Source organism: Phacochoerus africanus, chromosome 2 (genome assembly GCF_016906955.1).
Source record: "Phacochoerus africanus isolate WHEZ1 chromosome 2, ROS_Pafr_v1, whole genome shotgun sequence".
In the NCBI taxonomy this organism is placed as follows: Eukaryota; Metazoa; Chordata; class Mammalia; order Artiodactyla; family Suidae; genus Phacochoerus; species Phacochoerus africanus.
The window spans coordinates 155,109,461-155,133,688 of record NC_062545.1 but is presented as its reverse complement, the minus strand read 5'-3'; the positions used below and the strand labels follow the sequence as shown (position 1 = coordinate 155,133,688).

Genomic DNA, 24,228 nt, shown 5'->3' with positions numbered 1-24,228 from the left:
AAAGAAATATTACTTAATTTTTTGACTTACATAAATGAAAAATCACAGTTTTGAAAATATTTTGGTATATTTCCTTTATACATTTTAATTTATGAGTTAAAATCTTTCATAAAAATTTCAAATATGTAAAAGAATAAACAGAAAAACAAACTCTTTTTAAAAGTTTTTGGCTAAGGTATTTTAAAGTAAATAGTAGATAATACAAAAGGGCATACTCCAGTATACATAACCATAAAGCTTTTATCATGCCTAGAGTACTTTATTTCTTAGTATCAAATGAAAAAAATTCAGATTCTCTCTTTTGTCTCAAGAATACCTTCTCACAGCGGTTTAGTGGAATTGGGATAGTAGAGCCTTCATATCATACCTGTGTGTTTTATCTCCTAAGATCACCTCCTTTCTCCCCTGCCCCATTCCCCTGCCACCTGCCTGGGATTTTCAGTGTTATTCAGACATTGAATAAACCAGCTCAGTCATCCTACAGGAAGTCCCACATTGTAGAACTGCCTGCTTCCTCATGATGATTTTGTCTTCTCTGTTCTGTTATTTCCAATGTACTGGGTGCATTAGCTCCAAAGTCTTGACTAGATTCTGGTGAGTTTTTTCATGGTAAGACTTTCATGTTGGTATATCAGTACATTTTTATTACAAGTTCAAGGGGTTTATAAGTTTCAGTTTAAAAATATAGAAGTTCCTCATTTGGTTTATAAATACTAGATATAATTCAAATTCGTAACTTTTCCTTCTACCAGTAATTTTCAAAATGATCCAGCTTTATAATATCATTATTAAAATGAAGCTTAAATGACATAATTTTACATAAAATAGAGTACAGCATAATGACATGGATGTACTTCCACTTACAGCCCCTGTCCAGCCTACACTTGGCAATGTGACACTAGAGGACCCTGCAGAGTAGAGTGGGGGCTCTCCCAGCCCTACCAGCAAGGGCAGTCATTCCACCTTAAATATGTCACTTGGGTCACCGCCTCAAACCAGGCCATCCCCTGTCTGCCCAACAAGTTAGACATTAAATGGCCAGGCCAGATGTGTCGGATAAAGATCAGGCTGAGTGTGAGCATGAGAAAGGGGGGTGGAAAAGCAGTGGAGTATTATACGATGATGAATATATATGGCGTATAATCATTATAGTTAACTACAAGAACCCTATTTGTCTATAAACTTAATCTTCACCATTAATAGGAAATCTACTCTCATATACACAATGTTACTGAACCAACATGTATCAGAAATTTGAGAAAAAACAAATTAAGCTCATTGAAAAACACTACTCATCTATATTCCGCCAGCAATGAGGGACAAAAGGAGGTAAGACTTCCAGGGAAACAGTTGTACACACAGATGGGTCTTTTCACTCCCTTGTGAAATCTCATTAAAATGACAGAAATGGGATTAAACACACATACATACACACATGTGCACGCAGGCCAAGTTTGGAAACTATATGAATGGCAAATGTGTTTGCAGGTTTGAGAATCCTGGATTCTAGGCAGTGAATGAGGAAAACTAAATACCACCCTAGGTCATACGCTGAACTGCCTAAGGCCAAGGAAATTAAGTACCATGTATGCAGGGAAGTGACAGTGAAAGGGGATTGTTTGAAAAATCTGTGAGGAGCAGTCACAGGTCCAAATTCATCCCACTGTTCACCAAGCTCTGTGCAGCTAAGCCATGCTTCCTTCCCAACACAGCAAAAATCTGGAGATTTAATCTTTGGAGAGGATTAATTAGAAAGATTCTGAACTGGCAAAGATTAGGCACTTTTGTGGGCTGAAGTATTCTACTGAAAACAGGAAGGATTAAGTGAAATTGTTCAAATTAAATTCTAAGACCCCACCTCTCTCTTTGCTGCCAAATAGTTGGCAGCTGGGTTTCCACCTCCAGGCAGGAGGTCAGAGGGTCTTCTCTAGGGAATCTGACAAGCTTAACAAAACAGGATCACAAACGGGCCCAGTCAAATCCCCTTCACACATAGCCTGCTGCTGACCAGCTCCTCTCAGATGCTCAGGGAGTCCAGTTCCTCTGAGTCTCCCAGTTTTAAATAAAACAGACAACCAAGATTACCAGACACCTCACAAAAGCTCATAGCCAGGAAATAGAAAACAAAATAATGAGAGGAAAAAGAAGAAAAAAGAGATGTAGGAAGAAGAAAACTTAATAAAACAAAAGTTCCAAACATTTAGTGGCATTCCAAATATAGTGGTAGGGATATCAATGAAGTAATTAAAAAAATAGGAGTTTACAGATGAAAAGAACCCCCTGAGAAAGTCCAGCACAATGGAAGAAAGAGATTCAAACCTAGGTACTTGATCAGGAAAATGCAGAATACAAGATCCAAAAAAAAAAAAAGATGGTAAAAATTTCCAGGAGGGAAATACTAGGAATCATAATGACTTCAGAATTCTCTACACTAACATGAGAAGTTAATAGACAATACCCTTCAAATTCTGAAGCAAATAATTTCCAGGAGAGAATTCTCACTTGATCAAACTATAAATTTAATGGCAGGGTAGGAAAGACTTTCAGATGTCTAGATTTCAAAAAAGCCACCCATGCACCTTTTATCTGGAAGCCACTGGAGAAGAACCTCTATGAAAAGGAGGGTGTGAACCAGGAAAGAAGGACAGGAGCACGGGGTGCAGGAGGTCAAGGGAGATGGCAGAGAGGTGAGGAATTCCCCAGGAAGAAGGGGCATGGAAGACACCAGAACTAAGGAAGAGACTGGTACTAAGCAGGTCAGAAGGAACTAGAAGGGATTTCTTCTGGAAGATGAAGCTGATACAAGTCTGACCTTTCTTTCTGTCTGTCTGCCTGCCTTTTTAGGGCCACACCTGTGGCATATGGAAGTTGCCACGCTAAGGGTCAAATCAGAGCTGCAGCTGCTGGCCTACACCACAACCGCAGCAACTCGGGATCCTTAACCCGCTGAGCGAGGTTAGGGATCAAATCTGTGTCCTCATGGATACAAGTCGGGTTTGTTTACCTCAGCCAAGAAGGGAACTCCTTGACATTTCTGAATATACTAGGAGGACATTCAACTGCTGGCGAAGAACACAAGACATACCAGTGATAAGAGAAAACTCACTGAAGGAAAAAAAATACCACATACCTCTAAGGAAAAGGAGAACTGTGCAGGAAAAGAAAGGTAAACATTGCAATATGGCTCAACTGTGCAGAGTGTTTTCACAGATTTAACATTTCACCTTGCCTATCTCTAGTCAACGTGAAGATACCTAATTCTGGGGGAATGAGAAGGGAATCTACTGCAGCTGGGTAGGCGGATGGGGCACAGAAAGAGAGTTAAAGTCTCATTTCCCTACTAGAAAATCAACAGTATCCAAAACTGAATTATCAAGATAGAGAAATACAAGCATTGTCATTTAGAGACATGGAAGGAAAACTATAAAACAATAAGCTAAAAGAGGTACAAGTAGTCACCTTTGAGAAGAGGGAAATGAGAGAAGAAGGCAGAAGTCTCCTTTGTTGGAACTTATTAAAAAAAAAACTTATAAAACTGGTACCCTAAAATGCGTATGTGATAAAGCTGGTAAGAAAACCCAAAACTAACTCCCTCTCTCTCCCCATCCCCCTTCTCTCTCTATATATATACATGACTAACCTATAGTAAATCTATACACTTTTCAACACAAACTGAAGGCCAGAGTCGGGATTTAATTTGTATCATTTCCCACCAAGCTCTTATTGCAGACTGACAAGGAGCTCTCAGTGTCAGCACACAGAGCAGGACACAAAGTGAGGGTGAGGAACTGGGGCCAAGGGGAGGCTAAGATTCCACAGCTACTAGTTAACGTGACACAACTAGTTACTGGATGATGCAGACACACAAAAGAGGAAAAATAAAGCAAGAGAATATCGAGCAAGAAATAATACATCATCTTTCTGTCAACTGTAGGTATAAAGAAATTAAGATGTAATTTGTTTAAAGTTATGCTGTTTTTAGATACAATTCCTTTTATACAGTAGGTGATCTAGACTCTTTCTTTTTTTTCCCCCCATCTTTTTTTAGAGCCACAGCACATGCAAGTTTCCAGGCTAGTGGTCGAATTGGAGCTGTAGCTCCTGGCTTACACCACAGCCACAGGAATGCAAGATCCGGGCCACGTCTGTGACCTACAGGTCATGGCATTGCCAGATCCGGCCAGAGATCAAACCCACATCCTCATGGACACCAGTGGGGTTTTTACCAGTGAGCCACAACAGGAATTACTAGACTTTTGCCTTCTTTCCACAAGGTACTCAAGAAAAGCCTTTTTAATTATAGTAAACATTCATTAACACAGCAGTACCTCAAATACATAATAAGCCTTCTCTCTAACAGATTTACTCTTGAATTTTACTCATTCACTAAGTGGTAGTACAAACCACACCTCCTAAAATGTGACACAAGAGTTTGTTGTTTCTTTACACTACTAACCTCAGATATCAGATAAAGTATAAGGAGAAAAAATAATTCAACATAGTTACAGACAAAACCTACTATAGAAATAGCTTTTACTAACCTTGTTATCTACATGGACTTACAAATGAAACATACTAAGTATCTCACTAGGGAAGGCAAAAATCTCCATTATCTCAAATGTGTTCAATATTCTTTGGTCAAAAGACAGCTAATAGCTTCTGAATCTGAAACTACCCTACAACCACCTCAAAACAGAATTATGAAAAAAAAAAGCAAACATTATTTAAGATATATGTGCCAAATGCAAACTTTCAACATGTATCACCTGTAGCATACTGCCAAAAAGCAGCCCTCATAAAAGATTCTGTTAAGACAGTGTAATTGAAGTTACAAAATAATAATTAGGAGATAGAGAATTTTAGAACCAGCTGAAACTTAGCAATAATGTAATGCAATCCTCCCATTTTGCATTTGAATAACTGAATTAGAAGAGGTTAAGTGATATGCCTAAGGTCACACATCTAGTATTTTTTGAGTACAGTTTTACAGAGAATTTAAGTACACCTATGAAGGCATCAATTTTAGAATACTATTTCTTTCTGATAAAGACTAAAGTTTGCTTTGTTTCATCTGGTACAATCCATGGCTTACATGGATGTAAATTAAGAAACATATTATTGGAGTTCCCATCGTGACACAGTGGTTAACGAATCCGACTAGGAACCATGAGGTTGCGGGTTTGATCCCTGGCCTTGCTCAGTGGGTTGAGGATCCGGCGTTGCAGTGAGCTGTGGTGTAGGTTGCAGATGTGGCTCGAATCCCGCGTTGCTGTGGCTGTGGCGTAGGCCGGTGGCTACAGCTCGATTCGACCCCTAGCCTGGGAACCTCCATATGCCATGGGAAGCGGCCCTAGACAAAGGCAAAAAGACAAAAAAAAAAAAAGAAACATATTATTTATTACAACGCATTACTGTTTAATGCATGCTAATAATATTTTAATTCACATATCATCTTTATATAAGGCAGAACAAGGAAAACATAGTATCTGTAGCATAATAAGCTCACTGATCAATGCCCCATCTTACGTCAGGCACACATTTTCTCATAAATTGTCATAAGCACAATTCTTTTCTCTACTTTGTCTTAAGTTTCTGTGCCTTTCAGAAATCTTTTTTTTTTTTTTTTTCTTTTTAGGGCCGCAATTGTGGCATATGGAGGTTCCCAGGCTAGGGGTCGATTCAGAGCCGTAGCAGCCAGCCTACGCCATGACCACAGCAACATGGGATCAAATCATATCTGGGACCTACACCACAGCTCAAGGCAATGCTGGATCCTTAACATGCTGAGCAAGGCCAGGGACTGAACTTGTGTCCTCATGAATACTACTCAGGTTCGTTAACTACTGAGCCAGGATGGGAACTCCCTAACAGAAGTCTTATACTCTGTTTACATGAACAAAAAGAGTATAATTTATTTATTAAGAAACACAGTTTAAATAACTGGTTAATGTATCCATGCCAAATTTTTTATATCTTTTGTAATTTGGAAGAAATGGAGAGGAAAATTTCCTAGTCATTGGGAAAATCATTGAGATACCCTCCGGCTCTGGAACACCTCCTTTTCCTTCTCCAAGGTTACAATGAAAGATTATAAATAAAACTTTTACAATAAATAATAATACAAAATATTAGGGAAAAATAAGGGTAAGGTCAATCTAGCAAATTCCTGTGGCAGAGTTTTTCATACATACTCTATTTTAACCCGGTTCACCATTCCTGTGTGGACCCATATTCATCACAAGTATAATCTCATTCGTTGAAACACAGCACCACTAGCAAGCAAGAGGAAATTGCTGGGAAATAAAATAGCCCTGGCTGGGCCTGGCTGGAGGTCTTTAAATTTCACCAGGTCCAGGAAGACTGGCTGCAGAAACAATGGTTATGGCTACCGGGGATTTCTAGCTTTCTTTTATCCTCACTGGGGGAAGAAATCAATGTGGGACCCCTCAATCATTTAAATTCTCTGAAGAGGAAAGCATGTTAACAAGAGCAAAGACCCCTTCCCCAGGAGAAAAATGCTCTGCCAAAGACTAAGTTGGGAAATTAGTAATGTTTTTTGATCAGGGCTGGGGGAGAACTTTCGTAAAGCTATAAATTTTAGTTTTCCTGCTTATAAATCAATAAGCCTTTAGTATCCACAGAGAACAGGCTCCAGGATTCCCGTGAATACCAAAATCTGCAAATGGTCAAGTCCTTTATATAAAATGGCAAAGTATTTGCATATAACTACACACATTCCCCCATTGCGCTGTAAATCATTTCTAGATTACTTTAACACAATGCAATGCTGTTGGCACACAACAAATTCAAGTTTTGCTTTGGGGAACTTTCTGGAAAAAAAACAAAACAAAACTTTTTTAAACATTTCAATACACATTTGGTTGACTCCATGGATGCAGAACCCACAGATACACAAAAGTGGTCATACCAGAAAGATCTGCACAACTATGACTCTCAGGCAGAAAAGGAGCAGAAATCCCCAAATCCTAGGCAGCAAAAGGACAGTAACAAGTGGGCAGACAGGAACTATAACATTCTGTCTGTGAAATGCAGCTGGTGCCTGGGAGGCAGAAGCAAATCCTTCAATGTGCATACCTACTACCACTTATTCACCTTCAGTTGAGAAGATAAAAATCATAATATCATGTGATTATTAAAAGGAGTGCTTAGTACTGAAAATCTACTAATATTTCTATTTGTAAAAAACAACTGTGCAACTTGGAAACACTTCCAGATTTTTTTGAAGTTGTTAATCTACTTATAAAATAACAATACTTTAGTGATTTTAGAATGTTTTTGATGAAACAAAATTCTTGGTTCATATTTTAGGATTATAAAAAATAAGTTTATAAGATAAAATAAGCAGTAGGATTTGGAAAGGGTCATTTTCTCACAAATGACAACCAAGTCCACCCATCTCTAGACACCTAACCATCTTAAATATATAGTTCATTTGTATAAGTCAAATATTGCTTAGGTAAAAAATATTTTCAAAGATGTAAACATGTCTTGAAAGTGGCAATAATTTATGAATTATACCTCCATTTCTTAAATGTGCCCATTCTGGTCATGATCTGGTAAACTATTTTGATAAACTGCTGGTTGGACTTAGATTACTAATGTTATGTTTCATCTTGAATTTTTTTATCATGTTCATTAAAGACACTGGTCAGCATCAGAGGAGTGAAACTGGAGTGAAGATGATTAATTTAACTTTATATACTTTTCCATTATTTCAATGGTCATAATGGGTATTAGTTATTTTTTAGTTCATATGATTGAAAAAAATTCTTACGAGACAAAGACTAAAAGTCAATTCATTTAAAAACTAAGCCAAGTTTTGAAAAATTAAGAAATCTCATACCTGAAGAATTGCTTCATTAAGTTGTTCTAGAGATTTCTGATTTTCCTGAGTTTTATCAAGAAGTGAAGCCATTGTCAGATTGCGACATAAACTTGTTTTGTCCTTATCCTGGACATATCTTTTTGCTTCTTCAGTCAAAAGAATAGAAAGAAACTGCAGGCTGGCAGTGTATAGGGTAGGGCATGTGATGGACAAACCCACACACTTGCAGAACACATCTGAAAGAGAGAAAGATTTCCTATGTAAATGACTGAAAATTTCTTCACATTTAAAGAAATGAATCACATTCCCATAATTAAGTCTACACCTTTTTTATTTCTAATGAAGTAAAGCTATCAACGGTACAGTTAGCACAAGAATAACTGCAGTGTTTAAAAGTAAGTTAAGAGGTGGATCAAGATGGTGGAGAATTAAGATGTTGAGCTTGACTTCTCCCACAAACACATCAAAGAAACACATTTACATGTAAAACAACTTGCACAGAACATCTACTGAATGCTGGCAGAAGAACTTAAACCTCCAAAAAGGACAAGAAACTCTTGACATGACTGGGTAGAACAAAAGAAAAAGAGAGAGAGAGAAAAGTAATCAGGATAGGACTAGCCTTCCTGAGAGGGAGCTGTGAAGGAGAAAAGGAACCCATATCCTGGAAAGCCACCTAACTGACAAGGAGATCAGCCTAGACGGAGGGACCTCAAAGTTGCTGAGAAAAGTGCAACAGCTGGACTGAAGAGGACAAAGTAGATTGAGAGCTGCACAGATCATCTGCACCGCCACCCCAGACGCCACAGCCTGAGACTCAGGCAGGGGCTGGGCACTGAGACTTAGGTGCTGGAGGTCAGTTCCAGGGAGAGGACTAGGGTTAGCTGTGTGGGGACAGCCTGAGAGGCTACAGAGCGGTGTGCCACAGGCAGGGGAGTGGAACAACATGGCAGAGGGAACCCAGGAGAAGGTTTGGGCCACAGAAAAATCAAGGCGCCACTGTTGGGGAAGGCAAGAGGAGGAGGGGCAGATAGCCATAGGAATCTCTCTGCTCAGGGGCATGCTGGGCTCTCAGAGGACGGGGCACCTCTGGTGCAGGTGGCGAGAAGCCATTTGCTCGGGCTAAGGGAGACTGGGCACTGCTCGTACAGGCTACAGGTGGCCGGGCACCTCTTGTGTGGGCTAAGGGCAGCGGGAGACTAAGCGCAACGTAGTGCCTCTTGTATGATCTACCGGCAGCAGGGATGGACCACGGTGGTTGTCTCAGAGGCCAGAGGGAGGCGTGGCTTGCCACCAGTGGGGGCCTGTGAGTGGGCTCCACCTGTGGCCTGAGACACCTCAGGGGTCAGCAAAAAAAAGGGGGGGGGCACTGCAACCACAACCAAGCATGACACGTTGTTGCTCTCACTCCCCTGGGAACACAACTGCCCTGCAGCTGCCACTGCCAAATGCTCTGGGCAGCGCCCAGATGCTTGATCACTGTTTCTTCCCAAGACTCTACAACTAGGAGCAGATGGTGCAGCACCTCCTGAGTGGGCTAAGTGGGATGGGGTGCTTCTTGTATGGTCTAAAAGTGGCGGCGAGGGGAACCACCAAAATTATCTCTCACTCCAGAGGTGGGCATGGCCCACCGCCACTGGGGATCCCTGAGCAAGAACCACTTGCAGCCCCAACCACCTCAGAAGGCACCACAGAGGAGGACATTATGACAGAACACCACTGGTTGTTGCTCTCACTCTCTTGGGAGCACACAAGTCCTGTTGCTGCCTGCCAAAAGCTCTGGGCAGTGCCCAGATGCTTGATAACTGTCTCTTCCCAGGAACCTACAACTAGGAGCAGCTGATGCAGCACCTCCTGTGGGGGCTAAGTGGGGGCGAGATGCTTCTTGTATGGTCTACAGGAGGTGGGGGCAAACTACTGCAGTCATCTCTGACTCCAGAGGTGGGTGGCCTGCCACCACTAGGGGTCCATGAACAGGCACCACAGCAGCCCCAATCACCTCAAGGGCACCACAGAGGAGGGCACTGAGACCGAACACCACCTGCTGTTGCTCTCACACCCCTTAGAGCACACCGGACCTGCTGCTGCCACTGCCAAACACTACAGGCAGTGCCCACATGCTTGACCTCTGTCACTTCCCAGGATCCTGCAACTAGGAGCAGCCTGTGCAGCTGCTGAGTGTGGGCTGAGTGAGAAGGGGTGCTTCTTGTGTGGTCTGCAGGAGGTGGGGGCAAAACACCACAGTTAACACTGACTCCAGAGGTGGGCAAGGCCCGCTACTACTAGAGGTCCCTGAACAGGCACCACCTGTGGCTCCAATCACCTCAGAGGAGGGCACTGCAATTGAACACTGCCTGTTGTTGCTCTCACTCCCTGGGAACTCAAACACCCTACTGCTTCCACTGCCAAATGTTCTGGGCACATTGTAAATCTGCCTAAGTTCATTACCACTTCCCAGGGCCGCAACTAGGAGTAGCCTGTGACACCTTCCTGTAGGTCTTTGTTGCTAAGAGCCCAACAACCAGGCACTGACTACCAGCCCTACCCATTGCCTCCTTCTCCCTGGAAACACACTCAGCACCCTGGGTATAACAACTTGCTCACACTGAAGAAAGAGACAGCTAATATTCAAACTCCCACACTAAAAATAAATAATAACCCCCCACAAAATACAAAGCGGTGCTCTTGCATAGAAGGAGCCCTCCAAGACTACAGTTTGGCTTCCCTAAACTCACAGAAAAAGAAAAACATAAGCAAGATGAAGAAGCTCAGAAACCATCCCCAGTTAAAGGAACAGGAGAATTCGCTTGAAGCAGCAAACAATGAAACAGACCTCTGCAGTCTGACAGACACTGAGTTCAAAAGGGAGATAGTGAAAATACTGAAGGAATTAAGGCTGAATATCAAAGAATTAAGAGCAGATATGAACAGTAATGCAGATTCCTTTAGAAAGGAACTAGAAAATATAATGAGGAACCAAGAAAAATTAGAAAATTCAATTGCAGAGACACAAACTGAGCTAAAGGCACTAAACAGTAGAATGATTAATGCAGAGGAACGAATTAGTGACTTGGAAGATAGAATAGTGGAAATCATTCAATCAGGACAGCAGACAGAAAACCAAATGAAAAAAACATGAAAGCAATATAAGAGGTCTATGGGATAATATAAAGTGGGCCAATCTATGTATAATAGGAATTCCAGAAATAGATGAAAAAGAAAAGGGGATTGAAAATATATTTGAAGAAATTATGTCTGAAAACTTTCCAAATCTAAAGGAAACTGATATCAAGATACAGGAAGCACAGAGGATCCCAAACATGTTGAACCCAAATAGACCCACACCAAGACACATTACAATAAAAATGGCAAAAGTTAAAGATAAAGAGAGGATTCTATAGGCAGCAAGAGAAAAACAAAGTGTTAATTATAAGAGAATCCCCATAAGGCTATCAGCTGATTTCTCTACAGAAACACTACTGGCCAGAAGGGAGTGGCAAGATATATTTAAAGTTCTGAAGAGAAAAAATTTGCAGCCTAGAATACTCTATCCAGCAAGAATATCATTTAAAATAGAAGGGGAGATAAAGAATTTCTCCAACAAACAAAAGCTAAAAGAGTACAGCAATACTAAACCCATTCTAAAAGAAATACTGAAAGAGCTTCTCTAAATAAAAAAAAAAAAAAAAAAAACAAGAAGAAATAGGATGGAGGAAACCACAATTGGAAAGCAATCATTTAAATAAGCCAGCATATAGATCTAAAAGAAGAAAACAAACAAAAAAAATTACTGTAAAAGCAATAATACAAGGAACAGCAAAAGGACAAACATGAAGATGTTAAAAAAGGACTTCAAAATCACAGAATATGGGGAAGGAAAGTAAGAAAATATAGACTGTTTTTTTTAAAATAACGTGTTTGAGCTTCAATGACTATCAGGCTAAAGCAAGCAGATACAGGAAGGGGTTAACATACTTAACCACAAATCAAAATCAAAAACTACATTCACAAAAACTAAAAAGAAAAGCACTCAAGCATAAAATAAATGGAAACCATCCAACCAAAAAAAGAAAGAAAGAAAGGAGAAACAGAATCAACTGGAAAACAAGGTTTAAAATGAAAATAAATACATATCTATCAATAATTACCTTAAATGTCAATGGACTGAAAGCTCCAATCAAAAGACACAGACTGGCAGACTGGATAAAGAAGGAAAAACCTTCAATCTGCTGTCTACAAGAGACTCAACTTAGGGCAAAGGACACATATAGATTGAAAGTGAGGGGATGGGAAAAGATATTTCATGCCAATGGACAAGACAGGAAAGCAGAAGCTGCAATCCTCATGTCAGACAAAATAGACTTTAAAATGAAAGCCATCAAAAAAGAGAAAGAAGGACACTATTTAATGGTAAAAGGATCCATTCAAAAAGAGGATATTACAATTGCCAATATATATGCCCCTAATATAAGAGCACCCAGATACCTACAACAAATACTAACAGACATAAAAGGAGAATACAATGGGAATACAATCATATAGGAGACTTTAACACCCCATTCACATGAATAGATAGATCCTCTAGACAGAAAATCAATAAGGCAACAGGGATCCTAAACACTCCCAAAGACATTCTATGATGCCACCATCAACCTAACACCAAAACCAGACAAAGATACCACCAAAAAAGAAAACTGTAGGCCAATATCTTTAAGGAATATAGATGCAAAAATTCTCAACAAAATTTTAGCCAACTGAATCCAACAACATATAAAAAAGATCATACACCATGACCAGGTGGGATTCATTCCAGGTTCACAAGGATGGTTCAACATACACAAATCAATCAACATCATATACCACATTAACAAAAGAAAAGTCAAAAACAACACGATCATCTCAATAGATGCAGAAAAAGCATTGACAAAGTCCAACATCCATTCATTATAAAAACAATTACCAAAGTGGGTATAGAGGGAGCATACCTTAATATAGTAAAAGCCATTTATAACAAACCCACAGCAAATATAATACACAATGGAGAAAAGCTGAAAGCTTCCCACTAAAATCTGGAACAAGATAAGGATGCCCACTCTCACCACTGTTATTCAACATAGTATTGGAAGTCATAGCCACAGCAATCAGACAAACAAAAGAAACAAAAGGTATCCAAATTGGAAGAGAAGAGGTAAAACCGTCACTGTACGCAGATGACATGATACTATATATAGAAAACCCTAAGGACTCAGCCCCAAAACTACTCGAACTGATCAAATTCAGCAAAGTAGCAGGATATAAGATTAACATTCATTCATTTCTGAATCGCATTTCTGTATACCAACAATGAAATATTAGAAAAGGAATACAAAAATACAATACCTTTTAAAATTGCATCCCAAAAAATCAAATACCTGGGAATAAACCTGACCAAGGAGGTTAAAGACATATGCTGAGAACTATAAAACATTAATCAAGGAAATTAAAGAGGATATAAAGAAATGGAAAGATATTCCATGCTCCTGGGTTGGAAAAATTAATATTGTAAAAATGGCAATACTACCCAAAGCAATCTACGGATTCAATGCAACCCCTATCAAATTACTCATGACATTTTTCACAGAACAAGAACAAACAATCCAAAAATTTATATGGAGCCACAAAAGACCCAGAAGTGCCAAAGCAATCCTGAAAAACAAAAACCAAGTAGGAGGCATGACTCTCCCAGACTTCAGGCAATATTATAAAGCCACAGTCATCAAGACAGTGTGGTACTGGTACCAAAACAGACAGACAGACCAATGGAACAGAATAGAGAACCCAGAAATAAAACCAGACAACTATGGTCAATTAATCTTTGACAAAGGGGGCAAGAATATAAAATGGGAAAAAGTCTTTTCAGCAAGTGGTGCTGGGAAAATTGAAGAGCGACATGTAAATCAATGAAACTAGTACACACCCTCACACCATGCACAAAAATAAACTCAAAATGGCTCAAAGAGTTAAATGTAAGACAAGACACCATCAAACACCTAGAAGAGAACATAGGCAAAACATTCTCTGATATTAACCTTACAAATGTTTTCTTAAAGGTCAGTCTCCCACTGCAACAGAAATAAGAGCAAAAGTAAACCAATGGGACCTAATCAAACTGACAAGCTCTTGCACAGTAACAGAAACCATAAAAAAAACCAAAAAGACAACTTACAGAATGGGAGAAAATAGTTTCAAGAGATGCAACTGACAAGGGCTTAATCTCTAAAATATACAAACAACTTATACAACTCAGCAGCAAAAAAACCAACAACCCAATTGAAAAATGGGCAAAAAACCTGAATAGACATTTCTCCAAAGAAGATATACAGATGGTCAACAAGCACATGAAAAAATGCTCAACATCACTGATTATTAGAGAAATGCAAATCAGAACTACCATGAGGTACCACCTCACACCAGTCAGAATGGCCATCGTTAACTGGTTATTTTGAAAAGGTAACATAAATGTTATTTATAAACATTCACATAAAAAAAGAATGTATATATGTATGACTGGGTCACTATGCTATACAGCAGAAATTGATACAACACTGTAAATCAACTATAATTTTAAAAAAAGGCTCTTGCTATGCTAACATTTAGCAGAGACTGCATAAAAAATTAAAGACTAGTTATTTAAAAAATCATTTATTTATTCTAGTAGGCAACTATTATACAGAAAACATAAAAATAACCTACTATATACCCTTTGCCATGAGAAAAATCCTCTTGTCTCAAGACACTATTTTTATTATAACTTTCCAAGTTATCACATAAAAAGGATATTGTATATACATATTTACCCACTTACAGCACATATGTGTGAAGAAAGAGACTGGTTTCTACATTAACAGAAGAAAACTTATTGTTTTATAATCACATCATATGTACTTTCATAATACCATAGGCTTTTCTTGTTTTTAGGGTATCTTGAAATATGTTCTCAATTTTTTTTAAATGCATTTTCGGGGCTCCTCAAAAGCACTGGAAATTTCTCAAAGCCAGTACATGTTTCTCTTTCACTTATTATTTACTTATTATTGATTAGTCATGATTTACATGATGCATATAAATGATATATAAAAATCATAAATAATGGGTTCTCCTAATTTTTATTAGCAGAAGGTCCCCAAGCCCAGTGAAACTGTCTTCTTACCAATCACTGCCGCCCAGTACCTGGCCAGACCCATCGTGATAGACGGGAAAGAGGCAGGGCCAGCTTTCCTCAGGAGTGCAGCCAGAAGATTAAATAAATGTGTCCATGTCTGATAAAAAGCTGATATTACCTCTACATCTATAAAATTAATCAAAACATCTCAAGTTATTAACACAAAAAAGAAAAAGGGCTTTTAAAACATAAAACTCACCAGACACTTCATTACACTCAAAATAAGAGGTATGTACTCATCAAATGAAAACAAATGAAATTCAGCATGATCCAAAATTTATCTCAATTAATTTCTCTTTTTCATTGCTTCTTAAAGATCTCTCTCTTTCACCCACCCTCCTACAGTCAAGTGAATACACATTCACACATCCTCCTCTTATTAAAGCATATTCAACAATAAGCAGAAGGTGCGGCAGATTGAATATTAAGCCACAGCCTCAGAACTACATACACATTGGGCACACTATAAAAAATTGTCTGTGCTACTTCTATAAAAGAATTTTCTCATGTTTTCTTTATCCCCTTTAGCAGCTTTGGGAAAAGGTGAAAGAGGAAACATAATGTGCCAAGGTCATAGCAGAAAATAAAGGAAATTTCTTTAAAGAACTAAGAAGAGTACTGCCCACAAGGAAAACTAGGATACAAAAGAGGATTCTGCAGCTTTGCCTACGTGTGGCTAAAGATGCAGCAATTAACCTTGTAGGGGAGAAACAGCTTTTCCCCTCTCTCTACTAGGCAAATGGGGGCTGGGGGCAGTGGCTGTCTTAAGATCAGCATCTGTGACCACACCACCAGCAGGCATCTGCCAACGTTGTCAAATCCATTACCAAGCAACTGAGGACTCCCCTATCAGTGTTCTTAAGCGTCATGAAACATTTAGAAATAGCATCTTCTAGGGAGTTTAGATTGTAGCAACCCCTGGTGTTTCTCAATCTTTTTGTCATTACCAGCTCTATAAACAGGAGTATTTTTAGACATATATTACCTTCTTTATCACAATCCCCATAAAATATTAATTCCACAGATACATATATCTGTTTATGTAATATCTATACATCTGTACCTTACACATAAAAAGAATAAATATAAAGCTTTCTAATTTTATTTATTTTTGTCTTTTTAGGGCTGCACCTGCAGCATATGGAGGTTTCCAGGCTAGAAGTCTAATTGGAGCTTCATCTGTGACCTACACCACAGCTCACAGCAATGCCAGATCCTTAACCACTGATTGAGGCCAGGGATAGAACCTGTGTCCTCATGGATACTAGTCAGATTTGTTTCTGCTGAGCCATGACAGGAACTCCACTAATTTTATTAAATATGGGCTTAATATGGCCAAATAAAATATTTAAGTTGAAAGTTAAATTAAAAATTTAAAAGCTATTCACATTTAACTTATAACTGTGCTTGTAGAATAATATATTTACACATGTGAACTAAAATGTATAAAATTATATATGAAAATTAGAAAATCATATACATATACTAGAAATACAATTTTTATAAAATTATTCAAAGCTGTTATTTTTCCAGAAATTTTTAAAATTAATTTCTTAGGAAACATTTCAGTGAATGTTTAACTTTTGAAAGATATGAGAAAATAACCACATGCTAGATAAACATTTAGATATTATTGACTTTTTCTTTTCAGCACTTGGCATAATTAATAATGGGTTAAATAACATATAATTAAATATTAAGATATATACCATTTTTATTTAATTCTCAAAGCCCAAATCAAAACAAGAAAATCAGTAAAACATCCACAAGGCAGCCAAAGGCAGTCAAAACTTGCAGGCCACCTCTTGCCATGTGATGCTGAGATCAAGCATTCAATCAAAAGCCCACCAGTCACAGCTGTGTTTGCACCACAGTTTTCTTAGCACTGATCTTGCAAATTTCTTGTGTGTGATTCATGAGCTCAGTGTCAATGCTTCTCAAGTGATACCCAAGAAAACCCGACAAAAGAAATTAAGCACCAAAGAATAAGAGTTTATTGGGCAGAGAAGAATTTTAGAGGGCCACGAGCTACCCTAATAGCTAAGATCTGCCCCCGACCCCCTTTCCCTCAAGAATCACTTTTGCTCCTCAGAGGGAAGATATCACCCTTGTAGAGAATGTACAGTGTGATTTAAATTAGCTTAGTCAGGACATCACAGCACTTGTAAAATTTCCACGTAAGGAATTATTGCTTCTCTAGCACTGGGATAACCCAATACTGATGAGACACTGAGGACTGGTTTTGCTGGGTATCATAAACCACTTCAATTACCAGACCTAAAACCTGGAAATCCATGAATTCAAAGGGCTAAATAAGAATGAATTGGGAGTTCCCGTCGTGGCACAGTGGTTAACGAATCCGACTAGGAACCATGAGGTTGCGGGTTCAGTCCCTGCCCTTGCTCAGTGGGTTAACGATCCGGCGTTGCCGTGAGCTGTGGTGTAGGTTGCAGACGTGGCTCGGGTCCCGAGTTGCTGTGGCTGTGGCGTAGGCTGGCAGCTACAGCTCCAATTCGACCCCTAGCCTGGGAACCTCCATATGCCGTAGGAGCGGCCCAAGAAATAGCAAAAAGACAAAAAAAAAAAAAAAAGAATGAATTGATAGGTAGAATTACCAAATAATCAATTACTTAATTGTAAGCTATTTTAGACAATTATCTATTTTAATTTTGATAAAGTACTTGATGTTCTAATTTCCTCCACTACTAAGCTTTATATTCAACATTTCATCAGACTGTATTTTTTAAGAATCTCAGACCTTAGGAGATTTCTGATATCATATTCTAGACTTGCTTATACTTGTAAATGAGTTATTAGTAGGTCACTTGGCCTTCACCATAGCTTATAAGAATAATTAATAGCTAATATTATACTTTCTAATATTACATACATAAAAAACTTTACTCTCATTTAAAATGACAGCACGGGAAAATGGTCCTTTATTATACTACATACGTGTCTCAAACGGTCTCCTGGAACAACTTAAAATATCCAAACTATAAAACACATTATAAAAGCCTTCCAAAATGCTGGCAAAGAACAACCCCAAATGTGACCTTGCTCTGAATGCCTGCTGCAAAGTAAGATTTTTTTCCTTAGTATTATTTACTTTCGTCCTAAGCTAAAAAAAATTAAGCTTACCCAATATATCTTTGGTGCATATGGTGAGAACTCTGATGATGTTTGTGATAAGAGGTTTCAGAAGTTCATCCTGAATCACAAGGTCAGGATCTACCAATAAACATGACTGAAGAAGCCTGGACAAAGAGGACAGGTATTCGAGGAGAAAGGACACCTATTTGAAAAAGGAGATAAAATAAAACAAAGAATATCATATGAAAAGCCCATCTTAGTGATAAAAGTATTTTACTTTTCTATGTATTATAATAAGTCACTTCTTTGTAATGTAAGTTAATAAAAAAGTAATAAAATATTAATCATAATTTTTAAACACCTAAATTGAAAACATAATAGACAAACCATTATTTTTCTCTTAAGTACATCATTAATGGCCACAATAACACTGTCAACTATAATACTACCACACAAACAGTATTTCCAAAGCCAAATTCTGAATTCTATTTAGAGAAAGAAAGCCTTCATACTTTTTAAGTAGCTAAATTGTGGAATCAATATTCCAGAAGAAGCAGAAAAGGGCAGTCCAAAGCCATAAAATCTATAATTTTGTAAAGAAAGATTATAAAATATTCTTCAAAGTGTACAAATGAGGAGTGGGAGAAGTCAGCCCTAACAACCTAGTTATTGCTACAAATAAAATGCAAGTATGTTCAATGTTGGCCTTGACTATTCTTCAGCATAAAAATGTTGTTCTTAGTTAAAAAAGAAAAATTAAATCTTACCCCAAATTACCAATAAAACCATCTCTGGAATGTTGCTTGATACCAATAAGAAGTATTAATACTGGCAAAGTACTTTTAAAAAAAGTTCTCTGGATATGTAATAATTAAAGAATAAACTGAGATGTTTGTTTATCCACTGTGCCCCAGCAATGAGACAGTTCATGTAACTGAACTTGACAGATATTCCGAAGCCTCTCTCTCCCTCCATACACACATGTACACATACACACACACTCCCAGTTTTCCCTCCACCGCATTTCGATAAATGTTCCCAGGCTAGTTCCAACAGTTCTGACCTACTTCTCCTGATGGAAGGTAATCCCTTCATCTATTCTGCCAAGATATTTTACATAAAAATATAAGCAGCTCCACACTTCTCCTAATGGGTAAAACAGTTTGTGAAATTTAATTCCTTACTGCTGTGAAGTATTTCTTGATCCTTTCCTATGCTGCACTAATGAGGCATGTCTGCCCTCTCCAAGGATGTTGTGGTAAGCCAGCTTGGAGCAACCATAAACAGATAAGCCATGGAAGGTGAGAGGTGGTATGAAGCATTAGAGAGAACAGCTGAACTGTCAGGAATTCTTTTGCAAATTACCGTATTGAAGATGTAATCAGCTATTGACATGGTAGTTCATAAAGTAACTTTTTTTTTTGTTTGTAACTCTTTCTTCAAAAAAACAGACCAACCGACCAAGCCCATACTATAGGGCCTCAGCTGCTGCAAGCTCACCATGCAGAGTTCTGCCCACGATCTTCCCCACCACCCACAGCCTGTTTCCTAACCTTCCAGCTCTCAGCTCAAATCTCATCTTCCTGAAGCCTTTTCTGACCACCCTACCAGAAAAACAGCAACCTAGTCCCCCACTCATCCTCATTTATATTTTTCCACACCGTATGTCACCATCTGATAAAAAACTTCAATTTTATTCACTCTTTACCATCTGTATCCTGTACCTAGGACACGGGCTTCATGTGGGCAGCGGTGTAAGTTTGCTTTGTTCACAGAAGGAGCACTCGCACCTACAACACAATGGGGCAGAGGACATGCTCCAGAATTTTTCTAGAGTGAACGAATGATCTTGATTAAGGACGAATAGGCAAGAAGCATTTAGTCTACATAAGGCCAGATAGTACAATAGTAAGAGTGAGGATTCCTGCCTATGTGGGCAGGAATCCTTGGTCTGCCCCTTACTGTGTGATTGCAGCCCTGGACAACTTACTCATCTCTGGGCTCCAGTCATTTCCTTTATAAAACAGGGCCACTAATGATACTTAATGTGATTGATGTGAGAGTTACAGAAATTAATATACAAGCATCCCAGGAAAGTCTGTTACTGGGCTTTTTTAAATTTAAATTTAATTTTTTTAACTCAATAAATTTTATTGTATTTATAGTTGTACAACCATCATCACAACCTAATTTTACAACATTTCTATCCCAAACCCTGTTATGTTTGCCATTCGGGATCCAAGCTACATCCGTGACCTATACCACAGCTCAGGGCAATGCCAGATCCCTGACCCACTGAGAGAGGCCAGGGATCGAACTCACATCCTCATGGATACTAGTCTAGTTTGTTAATCCCTAAGCCGCTATGGGAACTCCCCTGTACTGTTTTTTTGTTTGTTTGTTTTCAGGGTTTTGTTGTTGTTGTTTGTTTTTTTGCTTTTTAGGGCCACACTTGAGGCATATGGAAGTTCTTCCTAGGCCAGAGGTCAAATTGGAGCTACAGCTGCCCACCTACGTCTATACCAAAGCCATAGCAACGCGGGATCTAAGCTGCATCAGTGACTTACACCACAGCTCACAGCAACACCAGATCCTTAACCCACTGAGCAAGGCCAGGGATCAAATCCACATCTTCATGGATACTAGTCGTATTCATTTTTGCTGTATCACAAGAGGAACTCCACCTCTGTACTGTTACTACTCATCATTCCACAAGTACTGCCCTGGAATGGGCACTGTGCTTGGCACTAAGGACACAGGCAAGGCCCTACCTTCACGGAGCAACTTGAAGACTGGCTTCACAGATTCTGGTCCTTGCTATTTCTTTAACAGGCCAACTCTAAGGGGTCCTGCTGTGACCCACAGGCCTAGCTTCTTCACTTACTTCAGGCCACATGTCACTGTCTGAAAACCTCTCCCTGACCATCCTCTGCAGAAAAGCTCTACCCTGCCAACTCTGACATCACTTCCTGTCCCTGCTTTAGTTTTTCTTCTCAGATGTCCCTCTAAGACATCATCAGGCATATATGTATTTGCTCACTATCTACTCTCCCAACTTGAGGGGAAAGGTCTTTGTTTTACTTGTTTAAGGAAGATCCTGGTATACAGTACACTCTCAATAAAGATCCATTGGCTGGATAGAAAAAGGGAGCCAATGGCCATTACTAAGCACACTCACAAATGAAAACACTGCACCAGGAGAGTGTTTGGAAGATGATGTATGGTGTTAACCCAACCTTGTTGCAGGGGATCTGTCTTATTCAGAAAGCTCAAAGAAGACAGCACAAAGCAAGAGATACTGGTCTAGTCCACCTTTAATCATCTATCACCCCAAATGAATCTTGTAGTCCTTCTTAAAATCTGTTTTTTACGACAACATTTCTATTAGCAACAACTACACTAAATGTCAGTGAATTTTTCTTATTAGACTGAGTTTTGAAAATACACAGAACTTATTAAGTATTTTCACGCTTCACTTTAGGTGGACATGACAGAGATAGTCTAAAATTACAGAAGGGGAAGGTAGGCTATACAAAATGCTCTCCTTTTTTAATATGGTGCCCAAAGATACCCAGATTCTTGATTAAACACTGCTAGCTGATTAATGAGGGAACCAGGAATAGAATCTAGGTCTTCAAACCACACTGCTCTTTTTTACCATCCAAAGATGTCTCAGATTAAAATATTCAGTAGCTGAATTCAAATAGCCTCATCATACCAGATGTATCCTGGGAGATTTCCATCCCTCTCCTATGGTTAGTATATCCTTAGCAGGATTTATGTTTCTCCACTTAAGGGTAAACAAACACACAAACAGAAGTGAGGCCACAGGGAGACAAGAGCCCCTTACCTGAGCCTGAGTGTGCTCAACAGGTGGTGACACAGGCAGCAGGCCCTGGAGCTCCTGAACACTTATCTCTATGAGAGAGGCATCTGCCATACTGTGAAGGACAGAACAAGAACACCCTTTAGACGATTAGTATGCTTCTTACTGAAGATTAATAAATCAGAATTTGAAGTTTGGGTGCAACCAAGAATAGAATATTTTAAAAAAAGGATTTTTATGAAATAAAGGAAATAAATGTTTATAAAAAGTTATTCTACAATATTTCAGAACAAAGTAAAGATCTTATCAGATAAATGTGAGAAACAATTCTGAAGAAAAGTATCTAATGAAACCTATTAAAAGCAGAATAGGAGTTCCCGTCGTGGCGCAGTGGTTAACGAATCCGACTAGGAACCATGAGTTGCGGGGTTCGGTCCCTGCCCTTGCTCAGTGGGTTAACGATCCGGCGTTGCTGTGAGCTGTGGTGTAGGCTGCAGACGCGGCTCGGGTCCCGAGTTGCTGTGGCTGTGGCGTAGGCTGGCAGCTACAGCTCCAATTCGACCCCTGGCCTGGGAACCTCCATATGCCGTGGGAACGGCCAAAGAAATAGCAAAAAGACAAAAAAAAAAAAAGCAGAATAAAGCATAAGCACTTTTGGGGGAAAACAGACAAAAGAAAGAGCTCGATGGTTACACTTCTATTTAAAATAAAAAAAAAAACATGTGCTAAGAAATAGGTTCCGGTTTACAAAGTAAAAAACCAAAATAATACAAAACAAACAGGAAAAAATTTTAAGTCAGAAATAAAGACCAGGTATTGAAATACAAGCCTTTGCCATAAAAGATCCTTTAATATCTCTGTGCCCTTAATGTCACAACAGACTCTAAAGGGCAGAAATAAAGAGAAATGCAAATGAGTATGTGGTGAACAGGAGGTGGGCACACCTGGCTAAAATAAGTGAGGTCAGGAGGGAAGGAACACTTACTCAAGATAGTAGCCTAGACAACATCACTTTAATCCCAACACTAACCCCATTAACTAGGTGTTATTAGTGACACCTCAGAGATTAAAGGGACCTTCCCAAGGCTGCAGTAATAGTGAGAGAATGAATTAAAATTAGGACTCAAATTGGACTGAATTCAATATCCTTGGCCTTTTTAACTATCCCATATAACCAATCAGAAAAATCAAGAAAGTTATGTCAGATGCTAATTAATATCAGATAAATGAGAGAACCAGATCATGATTTCCCTAAATTTTACCAGAAAACTTTCTAAAAGAATTTCAGTCTCCCAAAACTAAGTAACTCCAAATGAATTTTAAAAATGACTTTTCAACCCAAGGACATTATTCTGATATGACCACTAAGGAAATAAACCCAAACCACCTTCACTTCCATTTAGTATGACCAAGGAGACTTGCAGCATATTCCCTGAGTGTGGCAGAGGACAAATAAGGTTTGAGAATCTTTAAAGTTTAAAAAATCAGGATGGGGGTTAGGGAAGCTTAATAGTCAACATAACAAACCAATCCAAGTAGTTTAACAGATCTAAATTAAAAACTGTCCAGACAAATTCCAGCAAAAGTGAAAACCTGAAGTCTACATGGCTCTCTGGGAGTATTTAACTCTTACCTACAGAGAAGCTGTATGAGGTGAGTTTGTCGGAGGGCATTTGCGGTATCTCTTGGAGCAGTCACCAAGAGGCTGTCCAAGAGGCTGCACATCGCTGAAAGAAGAGGCAGAGTGACAAAAACACACTGTCTGGGCAGGGGAGCAGAAATGGATGAATCAGGAAGAAGCTGTGGAGATGCAGTTTCATGCTGACCTATTACTGAAATAAGTATGAAAATTATTACTATCTTGTTTACCTTCTGGTTACGTACAATATTCACAAGTTCTGATAATCAGGAGGAAAGTTCCTAAAAGTGCTAAAGAGCGATAGTTGGAGAATTCCCCTAAGTGCCAACACACCTCCATTCTGAGGCCAGGAAGCCAGATATCCAACTCCTCCAGTATGTGTGTGTGTGTGTGTGTGTGTCCAACTCCTCCAGTGTGTGTGTGTGTGTGTGTCCAACTCCTCCAGTGTGTGTGTGTGTGTTTGCACATGCACATGTATGCATGCATCTACATGAGGGTGTGTGTGTCTGTGTTGGGTGACATCGTACTAGCCAAGAAGGGTAGGGCACAGTTCTATGTCTCAAGCACTCAGACACTGAAGCACAGATGGTCCATAATGATAGTTCATAATTCTTTTCCTGACA

General features: G+C 39.0%; 1 protein-coding gene across 4 annotated transcripts in view; it reads right to left on the bottom strand.

Annotated features, from left to right (window-relative positions):
- Positions 1-24,228, bottom strand: part of RTTN (rotatin) — a 146,815-nt gene that overhangs the window by 19,079 nt on the left and 103,508 nt on the right. For all 4 annotated transcript variants that reach the window (XM_047766974.1, XM_047766973.1, XM_047766975.1 and 1 more), the window contains exons 36-40: positions 23,600-23,798; positions 21,991-22,081; positions 18,189-18,342; positions 15,036-15,173; positions 7,865-8,082 (exon numbers count right to left, since the gene is read on the bottom strand). In XM_047766974.1, the coding sequence (XP_047622930.1) occupies positions 7,865-8,082; positions 15,036-15,173; positions 18,189-18,342; positions 21,991-22,081; positions 23,600-23,798 (800 nt within the window). The remainder of the gene's footprint in view (positions 1-7,864; positions 8,083-15,035; positions 15,174-18,188; positions 18,343-21,990; positions 22,082-23,599; positions 23,799-24,228) is intronic.